The following is a 22,790-nucleotide window of genomic DNA, read 5'->3' as shown; positions in this document are numbered from 1 at the left end:
GCCCGCAGTGATTTTGGAGCCCAAAAAAATACAATCTGTCATTGCTTCTACTTTTTCCCCTTCTATTTGCCATAAAGTGATGGGATTGGATGCAATAATCTTAGTTTTTTGAATGTGAGTTTTAAGCCAGATTTTTCCCTCTCTTCTTTCACCCTCATCAGGAGGCTCTTTAGTTCTTCTTTGCCTTCCACTATCAGGGTGGTATCATGTGCATATCTGAGACTGTTTCATTATAATACACCAATCCTATCAGATTAGAGCCCCGTCATTATGACCTCTTTTAAGCTTAATTACCTCCTAAAGAACCTATCTCCAAATACAGCAATATAGAGGGTAGGGCTTCAACCTATGAATTTGGGGGGACACACAGTTCAGTCTACCACAAGCATTGACCCAAAAAACCTTCAAATAACATCATAGTTTTGGTGAGAAAGTAGGTGAATTTGAAATAAAAAATACAATACTATTCACATTAGCACCGAAAAAATAAAATACTTAGGTATAACTCTATAAAATATGTACTATACTGATGAAATAAAAGAAGTAAATGAAAGGAGAGATATCCCATGTTCATGAAAAGGAAGATTGATGTCAGAATGTCTGTTCTTTCCAAGCTGATCTATAGATTCAATGTAATCCTAACCAGAATTGCGGGAAGTTATTTTATGGCTATTGACAAACAAATTCTAAAGTTCATATGGAGAGGCAAAAAGCACTTCTCAACCTTTTGGTTCAGATCAAGTGTGGCAGACAGAAAGGCAAAAGACCCGGAATAGCCAACATAATATTGATGAGAGAAGGACAAATGCAGAGGGCTGACACCATCTGACTTCAAGACTGTGAAGCTGTGGGAATCAAGACAGTGTGATTTGGTAACAGAACAGACAGTAGATCAATGCAACAGAAAAGACAGCCTAGAAGTAGGCCCACACAAACACAGTAACCAAATTTTTGACAAAGAAATACAGACAATTCAAAGAAGAAAAGACTGTCTTTTCAAAAAATGAAGTTTGCTATGGACTGAATATTTGTTTGTGTCCATCCCCTCCCCATCTCCCACCTCCAAATTCATATGTTGAAATCCTAACCCTCGTGGGATGGTATTAGGAAGTGAGGCCTCTGGGAGGTGATTAGGTTATGACAGCAGAACCCTCATTAACAAGACTAATGCTTTATAAAAAAGACTCCAGACAAATCTTTCTACCCCTTCTGACACAGGATAAAAATGACCATCTAGGGAGCAAGTTCTCACCAGACTCGGAATCTGCCAGAGCTGGGATCTTGGATTTCCAGTTCCTAGAACTGTAAGAAACGAATGTGTGTTGTTTATAAGCCACCCAGTTTATGGATGCTATAACCAGACTATAGCAGCCTGAACAATCTGAAACAGTCCTGGAGCTAGCGAACATCCAGATGCAAAAAAATTAATCTAGACACAGACCTCACACCTTTCACAAAAAGTAACTCAAAATGGATCACAGACCTAAATGTAAAATGCAAAACTACAGAAGTCATAGAAGATCTCATATGAGAAAATTTAGGTGACCTTTGGTTTGGCAATGACTTTTTCAGATACAACACCAAAACCATGATCCATGATAGAAAGAATTGATATGCTAAGCTTCATTACAGTAAAAGACTTCTGCTCTTTGAAAGATGAGTTAAGTAAATTTGCAAAGCACATATTTGATTAAAGACTTGTATACAAAATATATCAAGAACTCTTAAAATCCAATAATAATAAAACAAACAACCTGATTAAAAATAGGCCAAAGACCTTAATAGACTCCTCACCAAAGAAGGTATACAGATGGCAAAAAAAATCATATGACAAGATGCTCCTTATCATATGTCATCAAATGCACATGAAAACAATGAGATACCACCACACATCTCTTAGAATGTACAGAATCCAAAAAACTGCCAAAACCAAATGCTGGTGAGGATGTAGAGCAACAGGAGCTCTCATTAACTGCTGACGGGAATGCAAAGTGGAGCAGCCACTTTGGAAGACAGTCTGGCAGTTTTCAAAACACTAAACCTACTCTTACCATATGATCCAACCATCATGCTCCTTGGTATGTGTCCGAAGGAGTTGAAAACTTATGTCCATACAAAAGCTTGCACACAAATGGTTATAGCAGCTACAACTGCCAAAACTTAAACACAACCAAGACGTCCTTCGTAGAATGAATGGGTAAATGGACATTGTTGGGATGTCCCAACAATGAAGTATTATTTATCTCTAAAAAGAAACAAGCTATCAAGCCAGGAAAAGACATGACGGAATCTTAAAAGCATATTACTAAGTGAAAGAAGCCAGTCTGAAAAGACGACATACTGTTATGATTCCAACTACATGGCATTCTGGAAAAAACAACATTATAGAGACAGTAAGAAGTGGTTTTCTGGGACTCTGGAGGGTCGGGGGGTGGGAATGAACAGAGCACAGAGGATCTGAAATACCGTAATGACAGGCACATGGCACTGTATCTTTGTCAATCCTGCGGAGCTGTGGACAGAGTGAACCCTATGGCAACTGTGGACTTCAGTTAATATTAACTGCATGCTTTACAAAAAGCCTCCTGAGCCATACTGGCCACCAGCCGTAACAGGTGTACCACGTCCGAAGGGAGATGGTTATGGGAAAGGGAATTGGGGCCCGGCTGTGAGGTAAATATGGAAACTCTCTACTTTCCATACAATATTTCAGTAAACATAAAACTGCTCTAAAAGAGTCCATTCAGTCTTTGTTGTTTTTAAGTATAAAGAGGAAAATGAAGTATTTTTAAGATAGACATTGGGGTTGGGGGATTTTTTTAACCACATGTAGAAATGCCTAAGGAAAATACCAGTCTATCAGTCACATCGAAACCGTGACACTCCAGCGTGACCGAGGACCCACACAACGTGAGAAGGGTGCTGGGAGCATGGAGGCGTGAGCCTGACAGCGTCCAGGACTGCCGTCTACAGTTTCCACAGTGTCCGTCCCCTGGGCTCTCAGGGCCCCCGTGGAAGATGGGAAGGGTGGGGGCACCAGTGCCCTGCTGAGCCCGTGGCACTGTGGGTGGCAGAGGCGGGACCTAAACGCAGACCTCCCTTTGATTTTCCCTCATAGCTCAGTTAGCAAAGAATCTGCCTGAAAGACAGGAGACCTGGGTTCGATTCCTGGGTCGGGAAGATCCCTCGGAGAAGGAAATGGCAACCCACTCCAGTATTCTTGCCTGGAGAATCCTATGGACAGAGGAGCCTGGCGGGCTACAGTCCATGGGGTTGCAAGAGTCGGACACGACTGAGCGACTAAATCGCCAGCACCGCCGCCCACCCTTCCTGCACATTCACCTACCAGGTGCCCTTTGTTGGCTCAGAAAGAAAGGGGGTTGGGTGGGGATGGATGGAATATTCCATCGGGGGCAGAGAAGGAGCAGGAGAAGCTGCATCTGGGAGAGGAGGGGCTGGGAGTTTGTGGCCAGAGCCGAGGCTCAGGGGCTTCTCTCCCCCTCCCCTAAACCCTACCCAGGGGTCTGGCTCACAGGCCGGCTCTTACTGGCTACACAAAACCAAATGTTCTGGTGATGTCAAGCTCGACCTGGGTGTATTTACACCACAGGAATGGGGAAGCAGCATGGCTCAGGATACCCCCGGCCCAGCTGTTCACACTGACCAGGTGTCACTAGAGAGGGGACTATAACAGGGAATGCCACCACTCCCCTCCCGCTCTGCGGATGGTGTGGAATGTGGGGAAAGGGGTGGGGTGGGTGAGATCCTGGCCAGGCCAGAGGCCTCCTGAGGGCAGATAGTCCAGGCTGTCCCAGGACAAGAGAGGGCCCCAAGGTAAGAGCCGATCTCTGCCAAGGGCTCCTCTCAAATCCAACCTGTCAGGTGCAGCCTTGGTGGGCACCCGCCATTCCTGGGCCTCTTGTGGGATCAGGCTCACGCCTCCCTGCTCCTTGCTCTCGCCCACCCCACCTCCCCTTCTCTGTGCTGTTGTCTGACCCTCTCCTCCCTCTTTCTCTCAGGTACAATCTTTAGCAGCAAGCTCCCCAGATGACTCAAGTTGAGGGTTTGCATTAAGCAAAGACCAAAACAAGGACAGAGGTGGGATAGGACGAAAGGAGGCCCTGGACCCCCTTGGACCCCTTGATGCCTGGGGCCCCTCCTCCCACCAGGCCAGGGCAGAGCCTGCAGTTTGGACCTGGCCTTGCACCCTGCAGTGACCTCTGCGGAGGGGGTTGGGGGAGCAGGTAATGGGAGAGTTAGGGCCCCACTCAACCCGTGGTTGGGGAGTGGGGCACATGCTGACAGGCCAATAGGAGAAGGAGCAGGAGGGGTAAGCAAGGCCTTCTGCAACTGCACAGCTCAGTATTGGAGGAGGAGGCGCCCGCATCTCTAGAATTCCTCTCCTGCCTACACTGAGAGGCCTCAGCCCAGCCCGGCCCACCCACGCCCAGGCCCTCTGTTCATCAGCTTCAGGGTAGCTGAGCCTGGAGACTGACCGAGGTGGCCTCATCAGCCCACGGGTCATCCGGAAAACCCATCTTATACCTGAAGCACGAGGTGAACCCAGGGGCAAGAGAGCAGTGGCTTTGGTTTCATTTCTATTCTTCATGTTTCTGCCACCTGAAACAACTTCCATTTTATCTTCTGTGAGCTGCCTGCTTAGGTCCTTCATCCATATTTCAGTTGGAATTTTAGCTCTTTTCTTATTGACCTGTAGGACCTCTTTATATGTGAAGGCAACCCTTCCTCACCGCATGCAGCCTCCGTGGCCCACCTGCAAGGAGCAGGAGGCTTATTACATGCTTGGGAGAGAAGTAGCAAGGCACATTTTTGTTGGCCCCTGAAATAAATTGGGATGCTTCAAGGGCAGGGCTTGGGTCTGCACTTGCTGGCCCCTAGAATCCTGATGGCACAGGATTCCAGCTTGTCAAGGGAAGCTAGCAACAAGCTTGGGGGCAGGGCAGCAGGAAGACCCATCCAGACCTGGAGAGGCCTGGGGCCTCCACCACCTTGTGTGCAGGCGGCACCCCATTCAAGGCTCTCGTCCTGGGTCTCTGCCCTCCTCTCCTTACTCCCAGCCCCATGCCCCGCCTGGAGTACCTCGATGTTCCCCTCGAGTGCCCAGCAAGCAGAAGTCAACTCACCCTGAATTATCAGACACCAGTGACCATAGAGGTTCCGAGAACCGTTACGGACTTTTCACCTGTTTTCCATCAGAAAAACCAGCTCAGAGAGAGGGCCCTGGCCCTGCCTGGACACCTACGCCTGCCCTTGGTCCAGCCATGTGGGGTGCTCTGGACAGAGGCAGGCTGTCACATCATGGGCCTCCCTTTCACTGACCCTTGGACAGAGAGGGCCAAGTTGTTTCACCACCAAATAACTGTAAACACTTAGATATTTTCAGAAGCATTGAACATATTACGGGAAGGAAGTAAAAGTCCCCTTGATTATGAAGATGTCAGAACTGTATAGCCACGGAGGTGCTCAGCTAGCAGGCTCTGGGGAGCTGCCCACCCGCCTCACCCCACAGAGGCAGAGACCTGCGGCCTCACTGTGCTCTTAAGATGCCTTTATCAGAACCTGAGCCCAGGGCCGTCTCCAGCTGTGTCTCCACCTGCTACCTCCATGCGCAGGGGCCACCCTGGAGGGCCACGGAACCCGGCCGGCATCCCCACAGCTGGATGCGCCCAGCACCACTGCAAGGGCCAGTGCAGCCCAGAAAGCAGCCCACGTGGCTGCCCTCCCTGTGTGACCGTCGACGGACCAAGGGCCGATTCAGAAGCCATGGGACCTCTGAATGCACGCACAGCCGCAGCAGCTGGGACCGTGTTCCCAGCCTGGGTCTGTGAGCCAGCGGCCCACAGAGCAACCTTCAAAAGCAGCTCTTCAAAGCCACGTCCGCCCCACTCACCACAGTGCCAGGCAGCCACCGATGGGGACAGAACTGAGTCAACCCCCTGGGGGCCTGAAATTACTGCTGAGGCTGCGCAGCTCACGGAGGACAAGCAGGGGCAGACAAGGGAGGAGGGACAGCAACTGGAAGGTTCAGTGGCCCTGGCGGGAGGCAGGGCATCTGGGCGGGCATGGGAGCAGCACCACCTGCCTGGACAGATGCTCTGAACACAGACAGCAGCTCACCACCCATGGTGGCCCAGACCCGACAGAATCTAGAGCTTAGGAAGATGGGCTTCGTGGCCATTTGATTCTTTCTTCCTGGAAGGCGTGGGCATATCCATTAAAGCTCTAGGGACTTGTTTTTCTTTTATGTCTCGGGTCAATCAGACTTCATCCTCCTTAAGTTGTATTCTCCAGGAACGCAAATACCTGTGTGATTGACCCACAGATGCCCGAGCATCTGACAGGTGAGCTTTGTGGCAAGGCTCAGAGGAAGGAAATGGGATTTCCACAGAGTCAATTCATGGAGCCACAAAGGACCCCAGAAGGCCATCTGACCCAAACCTCCTGGTTTATCAGGCTTCCCTGGTGGCTCAGATGGTAAAGAATCTGCCTGTAACGCAGGAGTCCTGGGTTCAAACCCTGGGTCAGGAAGATCCCTGGAGGATGGCAACCCACTCCAGTATTCTTGCCGAGAGAATTCCAGGGACAGAGGAGCCTGGTGGGCTACAGTCCATAAGGTCGCAAAGAGTCAGACACGACTGAGCAACTAAAACTTTCATTTTTCACTTTCCTGGTTTATAGAGGGGGAAACTGAACCCAGAGAGATTACACGGTGGCCCAAGCCACACAGCCCAGTGTTGAGAAGTCATGGCCAGTGGGAGGAGACCATGTATTGTGTCCTTTAAAACAGCCGCGAGGCCCAAAGTGTCCATTGACAGGTGAATGGATATGCAAAATGTGGTCCATCCATACAACGAGTATCATTCAGCCTCAAAAAAGAAGGAAATTCTGACACATGCTACAACATGTAAAACCTGGGGACAGTATGTTGAGAGAAATAAGTCAGACACAAAGAGGCAAATGCTGTGTGCTTCCACTTACATGAGATGTTCAGAGCAGTCAAATTCAGAGACAGAAGGTAGAACAGTGGGTACCAGGGGTTGGGGGAAAGGGAAGTTTGTGATGTTTAATGGGGACAGAGTCAGTTTTATCAGATAAAAATGTTCAGGAGACGGATGTTGGCAACGGTAACACCACAACAGGAATGTACTGAACACCATTACACAATTAAAAATGGTTAAGACAGTAAATTTTATGTTATATATATTTTACCACAATTAAAAAAAAGAGGAAGACTGGTAGGATATGTAGCTGTATGTCTAAGAAATCACTAATAAAAAAAATAAAAGAGACTGGTACTTGTCTTGCTAACTTTAAAGTCAAATTTTCAAAAGGAGTGCCTTTAGAACCACGTGGCATACCTTAACCTCTGCAGACAAACAAGGAACATTTAGAGAAAAAAAAGCATAACAACCCCAGACAGAAAACCATGAACTGAAAGGAACAGCTGTGATGGGCTCAGTGCTGCCAGGTACAGACAGGGTCCCTGATCTGTGGGCCAGGCCAGGGCAGAGACGACCCAGTGGGCAGCAAATGCATGCCTTGCCCATGGATGTCCTCCTTGTCCCACCTGGCCTGGAACCACCCTCCTTAGTTTGGGCACAGAAAAGCGGCTGGTCCATAATGCCAACTGCACTGCACTGGTGTCCTGGACAGCCCCCTCTTTATACTGGTGTCCTGGACAGCCCCCTCTTCGGCTCTGGGCTGTGTCCTCCTTAATGGTCACCCCAGCCCCTCCTCCCAGGCCCTGGCCCCAGAGACAGTGCAGAGAAAGCTGAAGCACCGAGGCCTCCAGGCCGGGCATGGGCTCTGCCCTTTCTGCCACCTGGTCAGCTCCCTGCTCTGTGTGGCTGACCTCACAATGACATACCCTCTTCACAGATGAGGAGACTGAGGCTCTGAGAGGTGACCCTTCTTCTGCCCAGGAGTGCAGCACCAACCCACTATCCCCAAGAGAACACACTCGTGACTGTCCCCTCCTGTTGGTAAGGACCCACTTCGACAGCCCTGCCACACAGAGCCCAGGCCTTGGTGTCCACTCACCTGGGAGCCCCAGACTGACTTAGGTGCAGTGGAACCTGGAGATTGTGCAGGGGTTCCACACAGATAGCACCCCAATGGGGAACCAAGGTGAAGACCCTGCGCACTCCGAGAGGTGATGCGCAGAAGTCCCCAGGGAGAGCAAGACCCAGACCACCACCCAGTGCCTGTACTGACCGTCGAGGCTGGGAGATGCAGGAGATGGGAAAGCAGAGGGGACTGGAACTCAGATGACAGCTCAATCTGGCAGAGGAGCCTGAGAACAGGCAGGCCAGAGAAGGCAACCCCAGGACGGCCTCAGGAGAGACCCCTTTATTGTGCAACCACTAAATTGCATCCAACTCTTTGTGACCCCATGAACTGCAGTGCACCAGGCTTCCCTGTCCTTCACTATACCCCAGAGTTTGTCCAAACTCATGTCCGTTGAGTCAGTGATGCCATCCAACCATCTCATCCTCTGTCATCCCCTTCTTCTCCTGCCCTCAGTCTTTCCCAGCATCAGGGTCTTTTCCCATGAGTAGGCTCTTCATATCAGGTGGCCAAAGTATTGGAGCTTCAGGTTCAGTATCAGTCCTTCCAATGAATATTCAGGGTTGATTTCCTTGAGGACTGACTGGTTTGATCTTGCAGTCCAAAGTATTCTCAAGAGTCTTCTCCAGCACCATACTTCGAAAGCATCAATTCTTTGGTGCTCAGCCTTCTTTATGGAGAGACCCTGAAGCATCCTTTAAGTAAGCAAAGGAGAGGAGAAGGGAAACAGATGGACCAACCCAGCCCCCAGTCCCTGCTCCACAAGGTCCAGCCAGCAAAATGAAGGGAAAGCCCATTGGTCACCATACCAGGAAGAGCCTGTATGCAGATGAAGGAGGAAGGGAAGAAAAGTCTAAACTTGAGGCAGAAAAGAGAGCTTAACTCCCACAAGACAGGCCGTCCTAGGCAGTATGTCCCTCAGGCAATCAGTCAAGATGAGCATTTGTTCATGGGTCAGAAAATAAAAATCCAAGTGTACGAATGCGCCCACTCTCAGGCCACAGAGGAACTGTGAAAAGCACCGCCCTTCAGGCACCACGGTCTGCAAGCCGGAAGTCTCTCTGCTGCTCCATGGCCCTGCCCAGACTCGAGGGGCCAGAGACCCTCAGGGAAGGAAGAGGCACGGACAGGGGACACTGGAGCCCACCCCACGCTGGAACGACAAGATTGCGGGGCCCTGGCCTCAGCACCCAGATCCCAGTCCAGGAATCATGGATGGTACAGTCCCAAGGGGACCACTCAGGACAGAAACAAGTAGAGCCCCAGCTCATGGATCAACACCAGGGCCAGAGCTCTGAAGCCAAGACACCTACTGGTCCCTCGAAGTGGAACCCTGAGCTCGAGGTGTTCCAGCAGAGTCCGTCCCCACTGGGTCTCCACAAAGGGTGGGAGGACACTCACCCCGTGTGGCACCTGGTCTCTGGGTTCCCAGCCGGGCCCTGCTCCTAGGGACTCCCGGCTCCTGGATTTCTGGGGCCTCCCTCAGCCAGGGAGTTGAGGATGAGGCCAGCAGGGTTCACAGCCTGCCCTGGGGGTGCCCCAGGGGACAGAAGGAGTGGGAGACATGGGAGCCTGGAAAAGGGGCCAAGGAGAAGAGAAGGAGGTAAGGAGAGGTGAGGGGGAGGACCCAGGCAGGAAGGAAAAACACAAGGCAGGCCCAGAGAGGAGGCAACCAGACTTCCCGGAATCACAGAGCCGGGGGTTTGGGGTTTGGGCTCCACCCCTACTCCAGCCCTTCCCATCACTGCCAATCGCACTGACAGCCTGTCCTCCTCCTCCACCCTCACCCATCACCCCACCCACTGGGACCCACCCTTCCTGCTCCCAGAGAAGCCTCACCCTCCAGCACCCATCCGGCATAACCCTCCTCCCCTAGTCAGGGCCAGGTGAGAGGTGAGAGGATGGAACCTTCAGGAGCTGTGTCCAGGGGCACGGTCTGGGTCGTGGGGTGGAGTTGGGGTGTGGCCTCTTGTTGCTCATCATGGCCTTGTGTCCACTCTGAGACCACTCTGGACCCAAAGCCAGTCCAGGCTATGGGAAACGAAACACCAACCAAGACTTGGCAGAGTATGGGGGGAGGTCTGTGGGTCTCCCCTCCCAGCCTCTTATCCCCCACTGTCTAGCTCATGCCAGCCTGCAGCTCCCAGGCAGCTCTCAGTTGCTTCTGGGCATGCTGACAGGTGTCCCGGTGTAAGATGGAGCCGGGGGGTGGTTTGCTGTGTCTTGGCCATGGCATCGTGGACCCTGCCCTCAGACACCACAAGCTGACTCATAATGTACTCCATTTCTTTTTGTGCACGAATAATTCTCCATTGTGTGGAAATAACACATTTTCTTTATGCATCCATCAGTTGATGGACATTTGGTTTGTTTCTACCCTTTGGCTATTGTGGATAATGCTTTTATGAACAAGTTTTTGTGCAGATGTGTGCTTTTTTCCCCACAAGATATCAAATATGTTAATATTTCCCTGTGCTATACAGTAGGTCCTTGTTTATCTATTTTATACATAGAAGTGTGTATCTGTTAATCCCACACTCCTGATTTATCCCTCCCCTGCTCCTTTCCCCTTAGGTAACCATAAGTTTGTTTTCTATGTCTGTGCATCTGTTTTGTAAATAAGTTCATTTCTCATTTTTTAAGATTCCACATATGCCACATAAGTAGTATCACATGATATCTGTCTTTCTCTGTCTGACTTCACTCAGTATGATAATCTCTAGGCCCATCTATGTTGCTGCAAATAGCATTATTTCATTCTTTTCATGACTGAGTAACATGCCATTGTATATATGTACAATATCTTCTTTATCCATTTATCTGTCGATGGACACTCGGGCTGCTTCCAAGTCTTGCCTATAATAAACAATGCTGCTACGAACATTGTGGTGCGTGATCTTTTCTAATTAGAATTTTCATCTTTTCCAGATATATGCACAGGAATGAGATTGCTGGATTCTATGGTAACTCTATTTTCAGTTTTTTAAGGAAACCCACACTGTTCTCCATAATTGCTGCACCAATACATTTCCATCAAGAGTGTGGTTCCCTTTTCTCCACACTCACTCTAGTACTTATTATTTATAGACATTTACTTTCTGATGATGGCCATTCTGACTAGTGTGAGGCAATGCCTCACTGAAGTTTTGACTTTTTAGCAAGTTGACCGTGCTGGGCCCTCCTTGTTGTTCAAGGGCCTTCTCTGGTTGCAGTGAGCAGGCGCTACACCTCTCTTCTGTGCGTGGACCAGTTTCAGTCGTTTCTCTCTTCTTGCGGACATGGCCTCTAGGGTGCATGGCAGCAGTAGTGGCGGCACATGGGCTCAGGAGTTGTGGCACACAGGCTTAACTGTCCCATGGCATGTGGGATCTTCCTGGACCAGGAATTGAACTGTGTCCCCTGAGCACCGGCTGGCAGATTCCTAACCACTGCACCACCAGGAAAGTCCCTTTAGCTTTGGTTTGCATTTCTCTAATAGTTAACAATGTTGAGCATCTTTTCATGTGTCTACTGCCCATCTGTATGTCTTTGGGAACATGTTTTCATATCTCTTGAGTACATACCTTGGAAGGGAACAGTTTGAGAAACTGTCAGATTGTTTTCCACAGCAGCTGCACCATTTTACATCCCCACCAGTAACACATGAGGGTTCCAACTCCATATCCTCACCAACACTTGACATTGTCTTTATTCTACTCATTCTAGTGGAAATGAGGTGGGATCTCAATGTGATTTTCATTTGCATTTCCCAAATGACTAATGATGTTGAGCATCCTTTTGTATGTTTATTGTCTACTGGTATATCTTCTCTGGAGAAATATCTTTTCTGGTCCTTTGCCCATTTTTTAATTAGGTCATTTGTCTTTTTACTGTTAGGTAGTAAGCTCTTAAAATATTTTAAATACAAGTTCCTCATCAGATATATGATTTGAAAATATTTTCTCCCTTTCCATGGGTTGTCCTTCCACTTTCTTGGTGGTGTCCTTTAAAGCACAAAAGTTTTTTTTTTAATGTGAATTAAGTCCAATTTATTTCTCTTTTGTTGTTTGTGCTTTATGGTGTTGTACCCAAAAAGAACCATTGCCAAATCGAAGGTCACAAAGATTGACTCCTAAGTTTTCTCCCCAAAATTTTCTGGTTTTAGCTCCTACAATTAGGCCATTTTGAGATAAATATGTTGAGCATCTTTTTGTGTGCTTACTGACCACTAATATATCTTTTTTGTTTTTATTTATTTTTAAAAGTTTGTTTATTAACATGTATTTATTTTTGGCTGTGCTTGGTCTCTGCTGCTGTGAGGGCTTTTTCTCTAATTGCGGAGAGTGAGGGCTACCCTCTAGTTGCAGAGCATGGGCTCCGCGTTGTGGCGGCTTCTCTTGTGGCAGAGCTCAGGCTCTAGGTTGCCTGGGCTTCAGCAGCTGCGGTGATGGGCAGCTGCGGTGATGGGCTCACAGAAGTGGCAGCTTGTGGGCTCCAGAGCTCAGTAGTGGCGGCACACAGATTTAGTTGCCCCATGGCATGTGGAATCTTCCCAGACTAGTGATCAAACTCATGTCCCCTGCATTGGCAGATGGATTCTTTACCACTGGACCACCAAGGAAGTCCTATCTACTTTTGTATCTGGCATTAGATAGGGTTCCACCTTCATCCTTTTGCACATGGATGCCCACTTGTCCACTGGTTAAAGGAACCATTATTCTTTTTCCATTGAATTGTCTTGCCATCCTTGTCAAAAGAAATCAACAGACCATAGATATATGAGTTTATTCTAGACTCTCAATCCTATTCCAGATCTATGTGTTTATCCTTTAGTCACACTATACCCACATTTATGCCAGACAATATCCGCTCTGATTTGACTGGTATAACAGTATAGTTAGTTTTGAAATCAGGAAGTAGGAATCCTCCAACTTTGTTCTTTTTCAAAATTGTTCTGGCTCTTTTGGACCCCTTACATGTCCCTACAAATTTAATTTTTTTTATTCTTTTTTTTAAGGTAGCTGGAATTGTAACAGGTACTACATTGAATTTATAGATCAATTTGGCATATACTGCCCTTTTAACAATATTAAGTCTTCAGTTCCATGAACATAGAACGTCCTTTCATTTATCTAGGTCTTTAATATTCTTCAACAGTAGTTTATAGTCTTCAATGTTCAACTCCTGTATTACCTTTTTAAAATTTTCTTATTATGTATTTTATTCTTTTAAAATATGAATTTTCTTTCCTAATTTTATTTTGGGATTGAACATTGTGAGTGCAATGAAACATATTGGACTTTTGTATCTTGATCTTGTATCTTGCAATTTTGCTAAATTCATTTTTTAGTTCTAATAGCTTTTCAGGGATTCCTCGGGATTTTATCTATACAAGATCATGATAGCTGTAAAAAGAGGTAGTTCTACCTACTCCTTTCCTATCTGGGTACCTGTTATTTCTTTTTCTTGCCTAAGTGTCCTGGCCAGAACCTCCTGTACCATGTTGAATAGAACACTCTTGATTGTTTCTGGTCTTAGGGAGAAAGCATTCAGTTTTTTGCCATTAAATATGTTAGCTGTGGCATTTTCATAGAGGCCTTTTATCAAGTTGAAGAAATTCATTTCTAGCCCTAGTTTGTTTAGTGTTTCTAGGAAAAAGTACTAGATTTTGTTAAATGCTTTGTGTCTGCATCTATTGAAATGATCATATACTTTCTTTGTTTAATCTGTTAATCTGGCATATCACATTGATTGAATTTTGTATTTTGAACCAACTTTTTATTCCTGGAATAAATTTTGCTTCCTCATAATGAACCCTTTTTTATGCTGCTAAATTTGTTTCACTAGTGTTTTGCTAAGGATGTTGCATCTGTATCCAAAAGGAATATTGGTCTATAGTCTTAAGATGTCTTTCTCTGGCCTTAGTATCAGGGTAGTTACTGGCTTCACAGAGTAAGTTAAGAATTCCTGCCTCTTCTATTTTTTGGAGAAGTTTGTGAAGGACTGGCATTAATTCTTCTTTAACTGTTTGATAGAATTTACCAGTGAAGTTTTCTGGACTGAAGGGACTTTTTTGGGGGGACATTAAAAATTTATTAATTATTCTCTTTAATTGTTACAAGTCTATTTAGAGTTTCCATTTCTTCTTGAGTCAGTTTCAGTTGTGTGTCTTTCTAAGAATTTGTCCATTTCATCTGTTTACCATTCACTTGGTACACAGTCATTCATAGAACTCCCTTATCAGCCTTTTATTTCTACAAGATTAGTTGTAATATCCACTCTTTCACTCCCGATTTTGGCAATTTGAGGTTTCTCTCCTTTTCTTGGTCTGACCACTGTTTTTATAACTACAACCTTCCTGCTAACTGGTATTCTCGAGTTTCCTTAACCCAAAATCAGAAGTATAAATCACCTTCTACCCCATCATATAATTTGTTTAGGGTTTACCACCTGTTTCTCCCACCAGTATAAGCTCTACGATGGCAGACACCCTCAACTTTGTTCACTGCTTCCTAAGCACGCAGAAAATGCCTGGCAAATGATACGTGTGCAGGCAGATTTGCTAGATGCGTGAAGGAATCTGAAGTAAAGCAAAATAAACCAGAAAAGTTGCAAATAGTAACAGTAATAATAACAGGAATGATCTTAAAGCTCTAAACATGCGCAGCCCAATAGAGTAGCCACTGCTGGTGTGTAGCCCTAACAGCCTGAAATGTGGCAGGTCCACGCTGAGATGCGCTGCAAGTATAAAAAGACACAACAGATTCCAAAAACAATATGTTTTTAAATTTGAGATAGCTGAACGATAATTTTTGTATTGGCTATATGTTGAAACAATATTTTGGATAAACTGAATTAAATACATACACTACTAAAGTTCTTTTTACCTGTTTCTTTTTAGGTTTTTTCAAGTACCAGAAAATTTTGAATTACACCTATGCCTGACATTTGTGGCTCAAGTTTTGTTTCTTCTAGAAAGCTCTGCTCCAGATGACTTGGATAGGGTCAAGGAGTAATACTGAGTGTCTGAAAAAAGGAAGGCAAATTCCAAATGTATGGTCAAGTAAGGCTCTTACAGAGCCCAGGGAGGGAGCAGGCGCAGGTACCTGGCCTTGCGCACAGAGGTCCCTTGCAGGGTCTGAGTCTGCGCTGCCCACTGATCACCACTGAGGGGCAACCACTCTCCTTGGGTCTGATTCAGCAGGTCTGGGGTGGGGTCTACAGGTGCAGCCAGGGGCTAGGATGCACCACCCTGATCGCCTTCTTCAGCAGGTACTGCTCCCAACTAGGCCAGAACTCTTCACCCAGAAAGCCCCTAACAGATCTCTCAGATCGAACCAAGGGCTTTGAAAATCAGGCTGCATGCACCTCAGTGTACAAGAACAAAAGCCACATGAAGAACTTCACTAAGAAATGGGCAAAATGCTTCAACCTCTTGGCAGCCAGCTCTGTGGCCAGCACCCAAGTCATGCCACCCTTCACCAGGTGACAAGACAGGTGGCCACTCAGGCCAGCCATCTGAGACCCCTGAGACCACCAGCACCTCCTGCCCCCAACCACCTGAAGGGCCCCCATCTTTTAGTGGGTGACATAAAGCCTCTTTGTTGGGCACCACTATGCACTGGGCATGGTTCTAAGCCCTGGAATTCAGCGTGGGCTGAGTGACAGGGAGGTAGGAACTGCCCTTGGCTCTTCACTAGAAACAGGCACCAACCTGGATATGCCCAACACCAGGGAGGGTGTTACATCCAAAAACAGGACATCTTTCCTGTTTCGTGGGAATGGTCACAGCATCTCCCCGACTCAGGGCTCACTGGCTGCTCATAAAGCAGGGAAAGGAGGTGGTTCTCAAATTAGGCCTGTAGAACAGCATGGTTTATGTATTCTCCAAAAAATGTTCTTAAATCTATGCCGAGCTATTGCCAATCTGTTCCTGAATTCAACAAAAGCTTGTATCTGGCTTAACAAAGAAGCATAACTTTAGTTATTTTCGGATCATTATGTCAATGCAAAAAAAAAAAACAAAAAACAGTCCACCAGGAGTTTTGGCCACTGAACGACCTAGTGACCCTCTAACCTAGGAGACAAAGGCCACCCAAAAGTTAAGAACCTAGGAACACCACTAGTGCCAATAAGGATGTTTTCATTTTAAACAGATTCAGATCTTTATACGAATAAAATATACATTTCTCTGTAACATGCCAATATGGTAATTTTTGGAAAACCAAGTTGATACATAATGCATTTTTACATTTCTACACTAACAAAGTGACTTGCAGCTGTGAAAGATGCTTTAAAAATAACTAAATCGGATTCCATTTTGAGGCGGGGAGAGAGAAGGAATTAAAAATTTTGAAAATATATTTGAGATCTCCAGAAAGGCCTCATCTCTTGCCTTGGACCAGGTGGCCTCAGAGAGCAGTGGGAAGGACAAGATGCTTCCAGGGAGCAGACACTGTTCATGTCACCTCCACTTGCTCTTCCTTATTAAAGCACTTGATAAATTCCAGGCAACTCAATATGGACTCTCTAAGGGAACCATCTCTGATAGAATGTCACTTTAGGTAGAAGAAAGAAAATCCAACACTGCATCTCTCTTGCCTAGGCTCTTGGGGGATTCTTCAAATCAAAAAAAAAAAAAAAAAAAAAGGAGAGGACTATGTTCTTGGCTTCTTTTTTGATCAAGACCCCTGTGCCCCAACCCAGGACCCCACCAAGAAGTGCTCCCTCATCCACCACGATCATGCCCTCCTGATAACCCTGGGAGCCCCTGCTTCGAACACAGAATCCTCTCCTCCCTCTGTCTTGTCAGAGAACGGGTCCCCATTTGGGGTTTTAAAAATAAAGCCACCACATATACATCCATCTCTTGATTCTAAGAGAACTGGCAGGCACTTAGCTGTAAGAAAAGTCTCTCTGACATGAGGGATCATCATGAAAAAGTGTTAGTAGCAAACGAACTGCAGAATCACATATATGGTGATTCCATTGTGTTTTAAAACCATATATATGTGTGTGACGTCTATGCATGTATACAAATGTGTACATATATATGCACCACACATATCCTTATACTAACATTAAAACAGGCAGTCCAGGTTCCTCTGTGGAATGAATAAACTTGAGTGTGAAGGAGTCACATTTACTGCACATAGTTGTGTACTGACTTTTCTTTTAAGATATTATCCCTGTTGTCTATTTAATCATTAAAATCAAATAAGGCTTGCCGGCCCCAAATGGGGGTACAGTATTGGTTGTCACAGAGGGACAACCACAGGAAATGATGTCTTTATAAAAAGGAGCCATAGGGCAATGCCTTGTGCTGGAAAAGCACAAAGAGGGCTCAGCAAGCAGCCTGTTAAGGACAAGTGAGACCCTGAGAAGCCCAGGGTCAGAGTGGACCACAAGCGGGCCATGAGTCAGAGAGCAGAATAATTGCCTTTTAAAAACACAGAATGGAGTAGGGTCATGAGCTTCTGAGAGAAGCAGAAGGTAGATTCTAGTCAACAGCCTAGACTCAAACCCTAGCCCCATGTGAAGTGTCTCTGAGTCTCAAGCACCTCTTCTCCAAACTGGGAGTAATCACGGTACCTATTTCACAGATCAAGCATCTTAATGTAATAAGCACCATTTAATTGCTAGCGACTGTTACCAGGAGAGAAAGAGTGCAGGTAGCAAGCGCAAGATATATTCTTAGCTCTCAGCAAAGTAGGTTATGGTATAAAAATACCGTTCAATAGTAACTAAACTAGCCTCACCTTCATGTGCATCTCACAGCAGCCTCAACATGTGTGACTTCTTCTCTAAATACCCTACATTAGGTACCTGGACTCCAACCCCGGGGGCCAGCCCAGCGGGCAGAAGCCACTGGCAGGTTCACTCACCCCTTCCTCATGCGTGCAGGAAACTCCACTGTGGGCAGGGCCGGACACCCACCCGCCTTTGTGTCAGATGGTGCCCAGTGACAGGGGAAGACAGAAGCAGGGAGAGGCTAGGTGGGGGAGGAGCAGGAAGCGGGCATGAGAACCTCTCCAAGGGAGCGGCCAGGGGGATGAGCTGTGGGGCCATCAGAGGAGGGGGGATCAGCACTGGCAAAGGTCCTGGGGCAGGAAGCACCCAATGTGCCTGAGGGCGGGAGAAAGCAAACACAGTGATTCCTCCTCCACCCGAGTCCTCTCTTCCCTGGCAACCAGGCTTTGGCGCTCAGGAGGCTCACCATCGATTTGCTCTGAATTTCCTGAGTTTATCCATTAACCACCAAGCAGGCTGGTGGCTAGTGGAGAGGACGTCAAGAAAGCACAGAAGGTAGATGGTGGTGATCCTCCCGCTGAGGGGTCACACCCCAGGACAGGACCTCCTCTCCCCCAATTGGGGCACACTGGATAGAGTCAAGGACACACCAAGGTCAGCTCGAGGCCTGCCTGAGGTTCGGGGGAAGCTGGGAAGGATAGGGGTGCCCTGGACTGGGAGTGGGGGGCCTTCCTAGCTGACGGGGGCACGTTGTCCACTCTCCCTGAGCTGCAGTTCTGTGTCTATAAAATGGGGAGGGGGAGTACAGGGGGGAGGGTTCCCGAGCAACTCGAATTAAATAAAATCAGGCGTTCAAAGTGATGTGCCACTTAGAGGTTGTTACAATGGGGCTCACCTTCTCTCAAGGGGAGGGGTCCATGAACCCCTGAATTACATCCAAAGCCATGTGGGAGCTTTCTCCTGGAGAGAGGGATCACTCAGATTTTAAAGGGGATGATTCCCCAGAGTCTAAGCTCCGGGAGCCTGAACACAAAATGCACAAAATTCCTACCCGACAGACAGCCAGACAAGAAGGTCAGCACCAAGCCCAGGAAAGGGGCTGTGGGGGAGTGGGCCCAGGGGAGACCGAGGTCCAAACCCCCACTGGCACCCCCACCACCAGAGACAAACTCTGAGGAAACCCTAGCCCCTGGGCACCAGCAAACCCACGGTGGGACTGGAAGAAACACTGGCAACATGGAGATTGCCACGAGGAGAGGAAAACACTGTACTATAGGTACTACGGTCACTACACAGAGCAGCAGCAAAAGGCCAGACAGTGTCCCCACACACAGACGCCCGGAAAACTAAGCTGGGGAAAGCGCAAGTTTCCAAATTTTATATAAAGTTAAAAAGAAGACACCCCTAAAGAATCCTGTATGCTAGTTGTGACTCTATCTGTGTGCAAACGAACCAAGAGTCTAAAAGCATAAATCTGAACACATCACAGTTGCTGGTGGAGAATGGTTACCTAACATTTCTTGGTAAGGCTTTATTTCTGATATTTTTTTTTAAAGAACTCTAAAGAACAGGGAGGCCTGGTGTGCTGCAGTCCACGGGGTCACAAAGAGTCGGACAGGACTGAGGGACTGAACGGAACTGAAAGCCAAAATGAAAAAAGAAGAAACAGTTTCCAATTCCAGGTAGAAGAGATACGAGTGTTTATTTTATTACTCTTGGAAGTTCTTTCCATTTAAAAAAATCTATCCAATATGAAACATTTTTAAACCATGTTGCTGGCCAGTTCAGTGTTGGGCTGAGTGTTCCGCAGCCTTAATCCATAACTGTCTGTAACTTAAAGCCAAAGTTAAGGCTGTTACCTGTATGCTGGTGTTGGAGAGCTGTGCCCTGGCCAGGCAAGGAAGGACAGAACCCCAGAAAACAGCTTTTCCTGGCCCTTGAACCCAAAGCCCAGGCCCCCAAGGGCCGATCCCACGCAGAGACAGTGGGGAGCGGCAGGCGGTGGGGCGGGGCGGGGGCGGGGGGAACGATGAGGTAGAGAAGGGACAGGGCAGGAAGGGGACAGTCCAGTGGCCATGTCACGCGAGCAGCTGTGGGCCTGAGGCCCGACCCTTCCCGGGCAGGGAGCTCAGTGTCGCCTGACTGGTGCCAGGGGCTGCAGCTTTAAATAAACTTGGACTCATCCACCTGGACCAGGAAGCAATACCAACTGTGTGTCGGGCAGGCCAGGCATTGTCAACAACTGCCGACATGGCCACTGAGGACCCCAGCCCTGGGCCGAGGTGGTGGCCCCAGTGCCAGACCCTCCCTCCTGATACCTGCCCCACTGCAGCTCGCCCTGCACTGGCCTGGCCTCCTCCCCACCCAGCGGGGCTATGAGAGGCCCCTGGGCATCCCTCAGTGGGCCTGGTGTCTGGAGGCTCTGCCAAGGGGTGCTAGGCCAGCCCATGGGATGGGGTACCTTCCCCTCCTCTCCCAGGCCCCTGGTCCCCCTCAACAGCCACGCATCCTCACCTAATCAAGCCTCAGGCCCCCGGCTTCCTTTCCACAACGGCTCACACTCCTGGTGACAGGAGAGGAGCCTGGCTTCCACTGCAGGATCTACCCCCCACCCCCACCCCAACACCCTCCCCGAAGGCAGTCCCAGGGACCTCCATCCCCCAGTGTGGGTGTGGATGGCAGCAGCGAGGACAACCAGTTGTGGCCGCTGGAACTAGAGGCCTGGGGTTGGGACGAACACCCTGCCAGGCGGCTGGCCCAAAGAGGTTCACAGAAAAGTGAAGGAGCGGTCAGTGGAGCCAGCTTCAGGCAGAGGAGACGGGGTGAACAGGACAAGGCACTTCTGCAAAGGGGACCCGGGGTGCCTGGCGGGAGGGCCCAGGCACAGAGGAACAACAAGAAGGTCCTCTAGAATGGGGTGACCTTCCTCCCACTGCCGCCCCCTGCTTTGTCCCCATCTGAGAACCACCAGCCCATCACCCTATCCTCACAGGCTTGGTCCCAGACAAGCCCTGGAAGCTTCCTCAGGGCCTCGGGTGTATATACAATCTGGGTGCTGGACCCCTCCCCCGTTCTCTGCTCTGCTCTCCAGGCCCCCCTGCCCTGGGGACAGGCACCCAACCAGCCCCCACCTGAGGGCCGAGGAATTTCTGAGTCCCCAGGGCCCAGCCTCCTCCGACCCCATCATGGGCTTCCTCCATTCCACTCCTTCACTCCTCAGCCCCCCAGGCCTGACTGCCATCGGGCCCCACGTGCAGGGAGAACTGGGGAATTCACACGCCCCCACACTCCTCCCAGCTCTCACCCACAATTATCAATGATCAGCATCCCTCGCCAACACAAGGTATCACCACAGGCGTTTCTTAATAAAGAGGGAAAAAGGAATCTGCCGCTGGAGGTGTAAGAGGAAACCTCGCCAGCGCCCCCACCATGCCGGAGGGATGGGGGAGGATGGCGGAGAGCGGGGCTCTGGCCGCCGCCAAGCTGGAACCGAGGGATTTCAGGAGTTCTGGAGCCAGACCAGGAGATGCCAGGTGACGCCACCTTGATTCACAGAGTGGAGACTCCCAGGCCAGAGAGAAGCCCCCGATCGGATTCGGGGTAGAGCCCGGCGGCAGAGCCCCGTCTAGGGCCCTACACGGCTCACATCGGTGAGCAGAGCCCAAGAGCCACCTGTTCCCTCCACGAGGCCCTACCTGAAAAGAGCCTTCAAAGTCCGCCCTGTTGCCTCCCCACAAATAACTCTACAGAACTGCGCCCCCACCCACCCCCACGACCCTGAAGGCCATCAAGCTCCCACCTCACCTCCTCATCTTCACCCCCGTGACCTGATCCCAGCTCCCTGACCTCAGCCCCCAGCTCTCCAGACTCCTCTTTCCAGAAGGATCTGGGGGGAAAGCCTTCAAAACCCCAAATCTCCTGAGGACCCACAGCAGAGGCTGTTCCCACGCGGCGCGGAGCGCAACGGGCACCCCCCGCGTAGATGAAGCCACGCGGAGAAGCAGGCGCAGAGCAGGTCCCGCCGCCCCCGCGCCCGGCCGCCCGGTGGGGGTGGGGACAACGTGGCCCGCGCCGGGGACGACACTCCGGGCCAGGGCCGCCCCCTCCCCCGCGCTCTAGGCCCCGCGGCCGAAACCGCGCGCGGCTCCTCTCTGACCTCCCGCCGCCAAATGCGTCACGTCTGCCGGGCGCTCCGGGGACACCTGCTGCCGCCCCCGCTGCGCCGAGCCCCGCGCCTCGAGCCGGGGCCTCCGGTCCGGCGATCGCGCCGGACAGGGCGCGGTAGGGCCGCACGCGCCGCTGTCCGGCGGCCAGGCCCCGGGGCTTGGGGGTCGAAGCCGCGCGGGGCCGTGCGCTCCGGGCCCCGAGCCGGGAGCAGCCGGGGGCGCGCGGGGCCGCAGTGCGCCCGGAGCCGGCGGCGCAGAGGGTCAGGGTCGCCAGGATCACCACCCTCGGAGCTCAGCGCCCTCCGGGGTCCCCGGCTCGGCCCGCACGCGCCGCAGCTCTTACTTGCCAATATCCTCGTAGAGCTGGTACTCGTCGGTGAAGCGGGTGCAAGTCACCGTGGTGGCCATGGCGGCGACGGGCGGGCTCGGCGTGCGCTCTGCTGCGCTCGGGCGGCGGCGACTCCGGCTCCCGCTCGCGGGCACGGCGGCGACACGGGCGCGGGCGCGGGCGACACCTCGGCTCGCGGCGCCGAGCGGGGGCCGGGCTGGGCTGCGCCGGGCGGCGAGCGCACGCGAGATCTGCGCGCTCCGTCCCCGCCAGGAGCGCGCCGCACACCTACGCGCGGGGAGCGCGGGCGCCGCCGCCGCCGCCGCCGCCGCCGCGCCCGCCCCGCCCGCCGCCCCCTGCACGCGCCCCGCACCCGCACACGCACTTGAGCCCTGCGACGGCACCTACACCCGCACTCGCGCCCTGCACACGCTCTCGCACCTACTCCTGCTCCGGCATTCGTACCCGCGCCCTCGCCC

At 50.0% G+C, this 22,790-nt stretch overlaps 1 protein-coding gene across 8 annotated transcripts in view; it reads right to left on the bottom strand.

Annotated features, from left to right (window-relative positions):
• Positions 1-22,469, bottom strand: part of CAMK2B (calcium/calmodulin dependent protein kinase II beta) — a 90,686-nt gene extending 68,217 nt beyond the window's left edge. For all 8 annotated transcript variants that reach the window (XM_052639284.1, XM_052639288.1, XM_052639285.1 and 5 more), the window contains exon 1: positions 22,327-22,469. In XM_052639284.1, coding sequence (XP_052495244.1) covers positions 22,327-22,391 — 65 coding nt within the window. In that variant the 5' untranslated portion in view covers positions 22,392-22,469. The remainder of the gene's footprint in view (positions 1-22,326) is intronic.
• Positions 22,470-22,790: the final 321 nt, after the last annotated feature.

Source organism: Budorcas taxicolor, chromosome 4 (genome assembly GCF_023091745.1).
Source record: "Budorcas taxicolor isolate Tak-1 chromosome 4, Takin1.1, whole genome shotgun sequence".
Classification (NCBI taxonomy): domain Eukaryota; kingdom Metazoa; phylum Chordata; class Mammalia; order Artiodactyla; family Bovidae; genus Budorcas; species Budorcas taxicolor.
The sequence above is the reverse complement of the archived record's forward strand: the minus strand, read 5'-3'. Positions and strand labels throughout refer to the sequence as shown.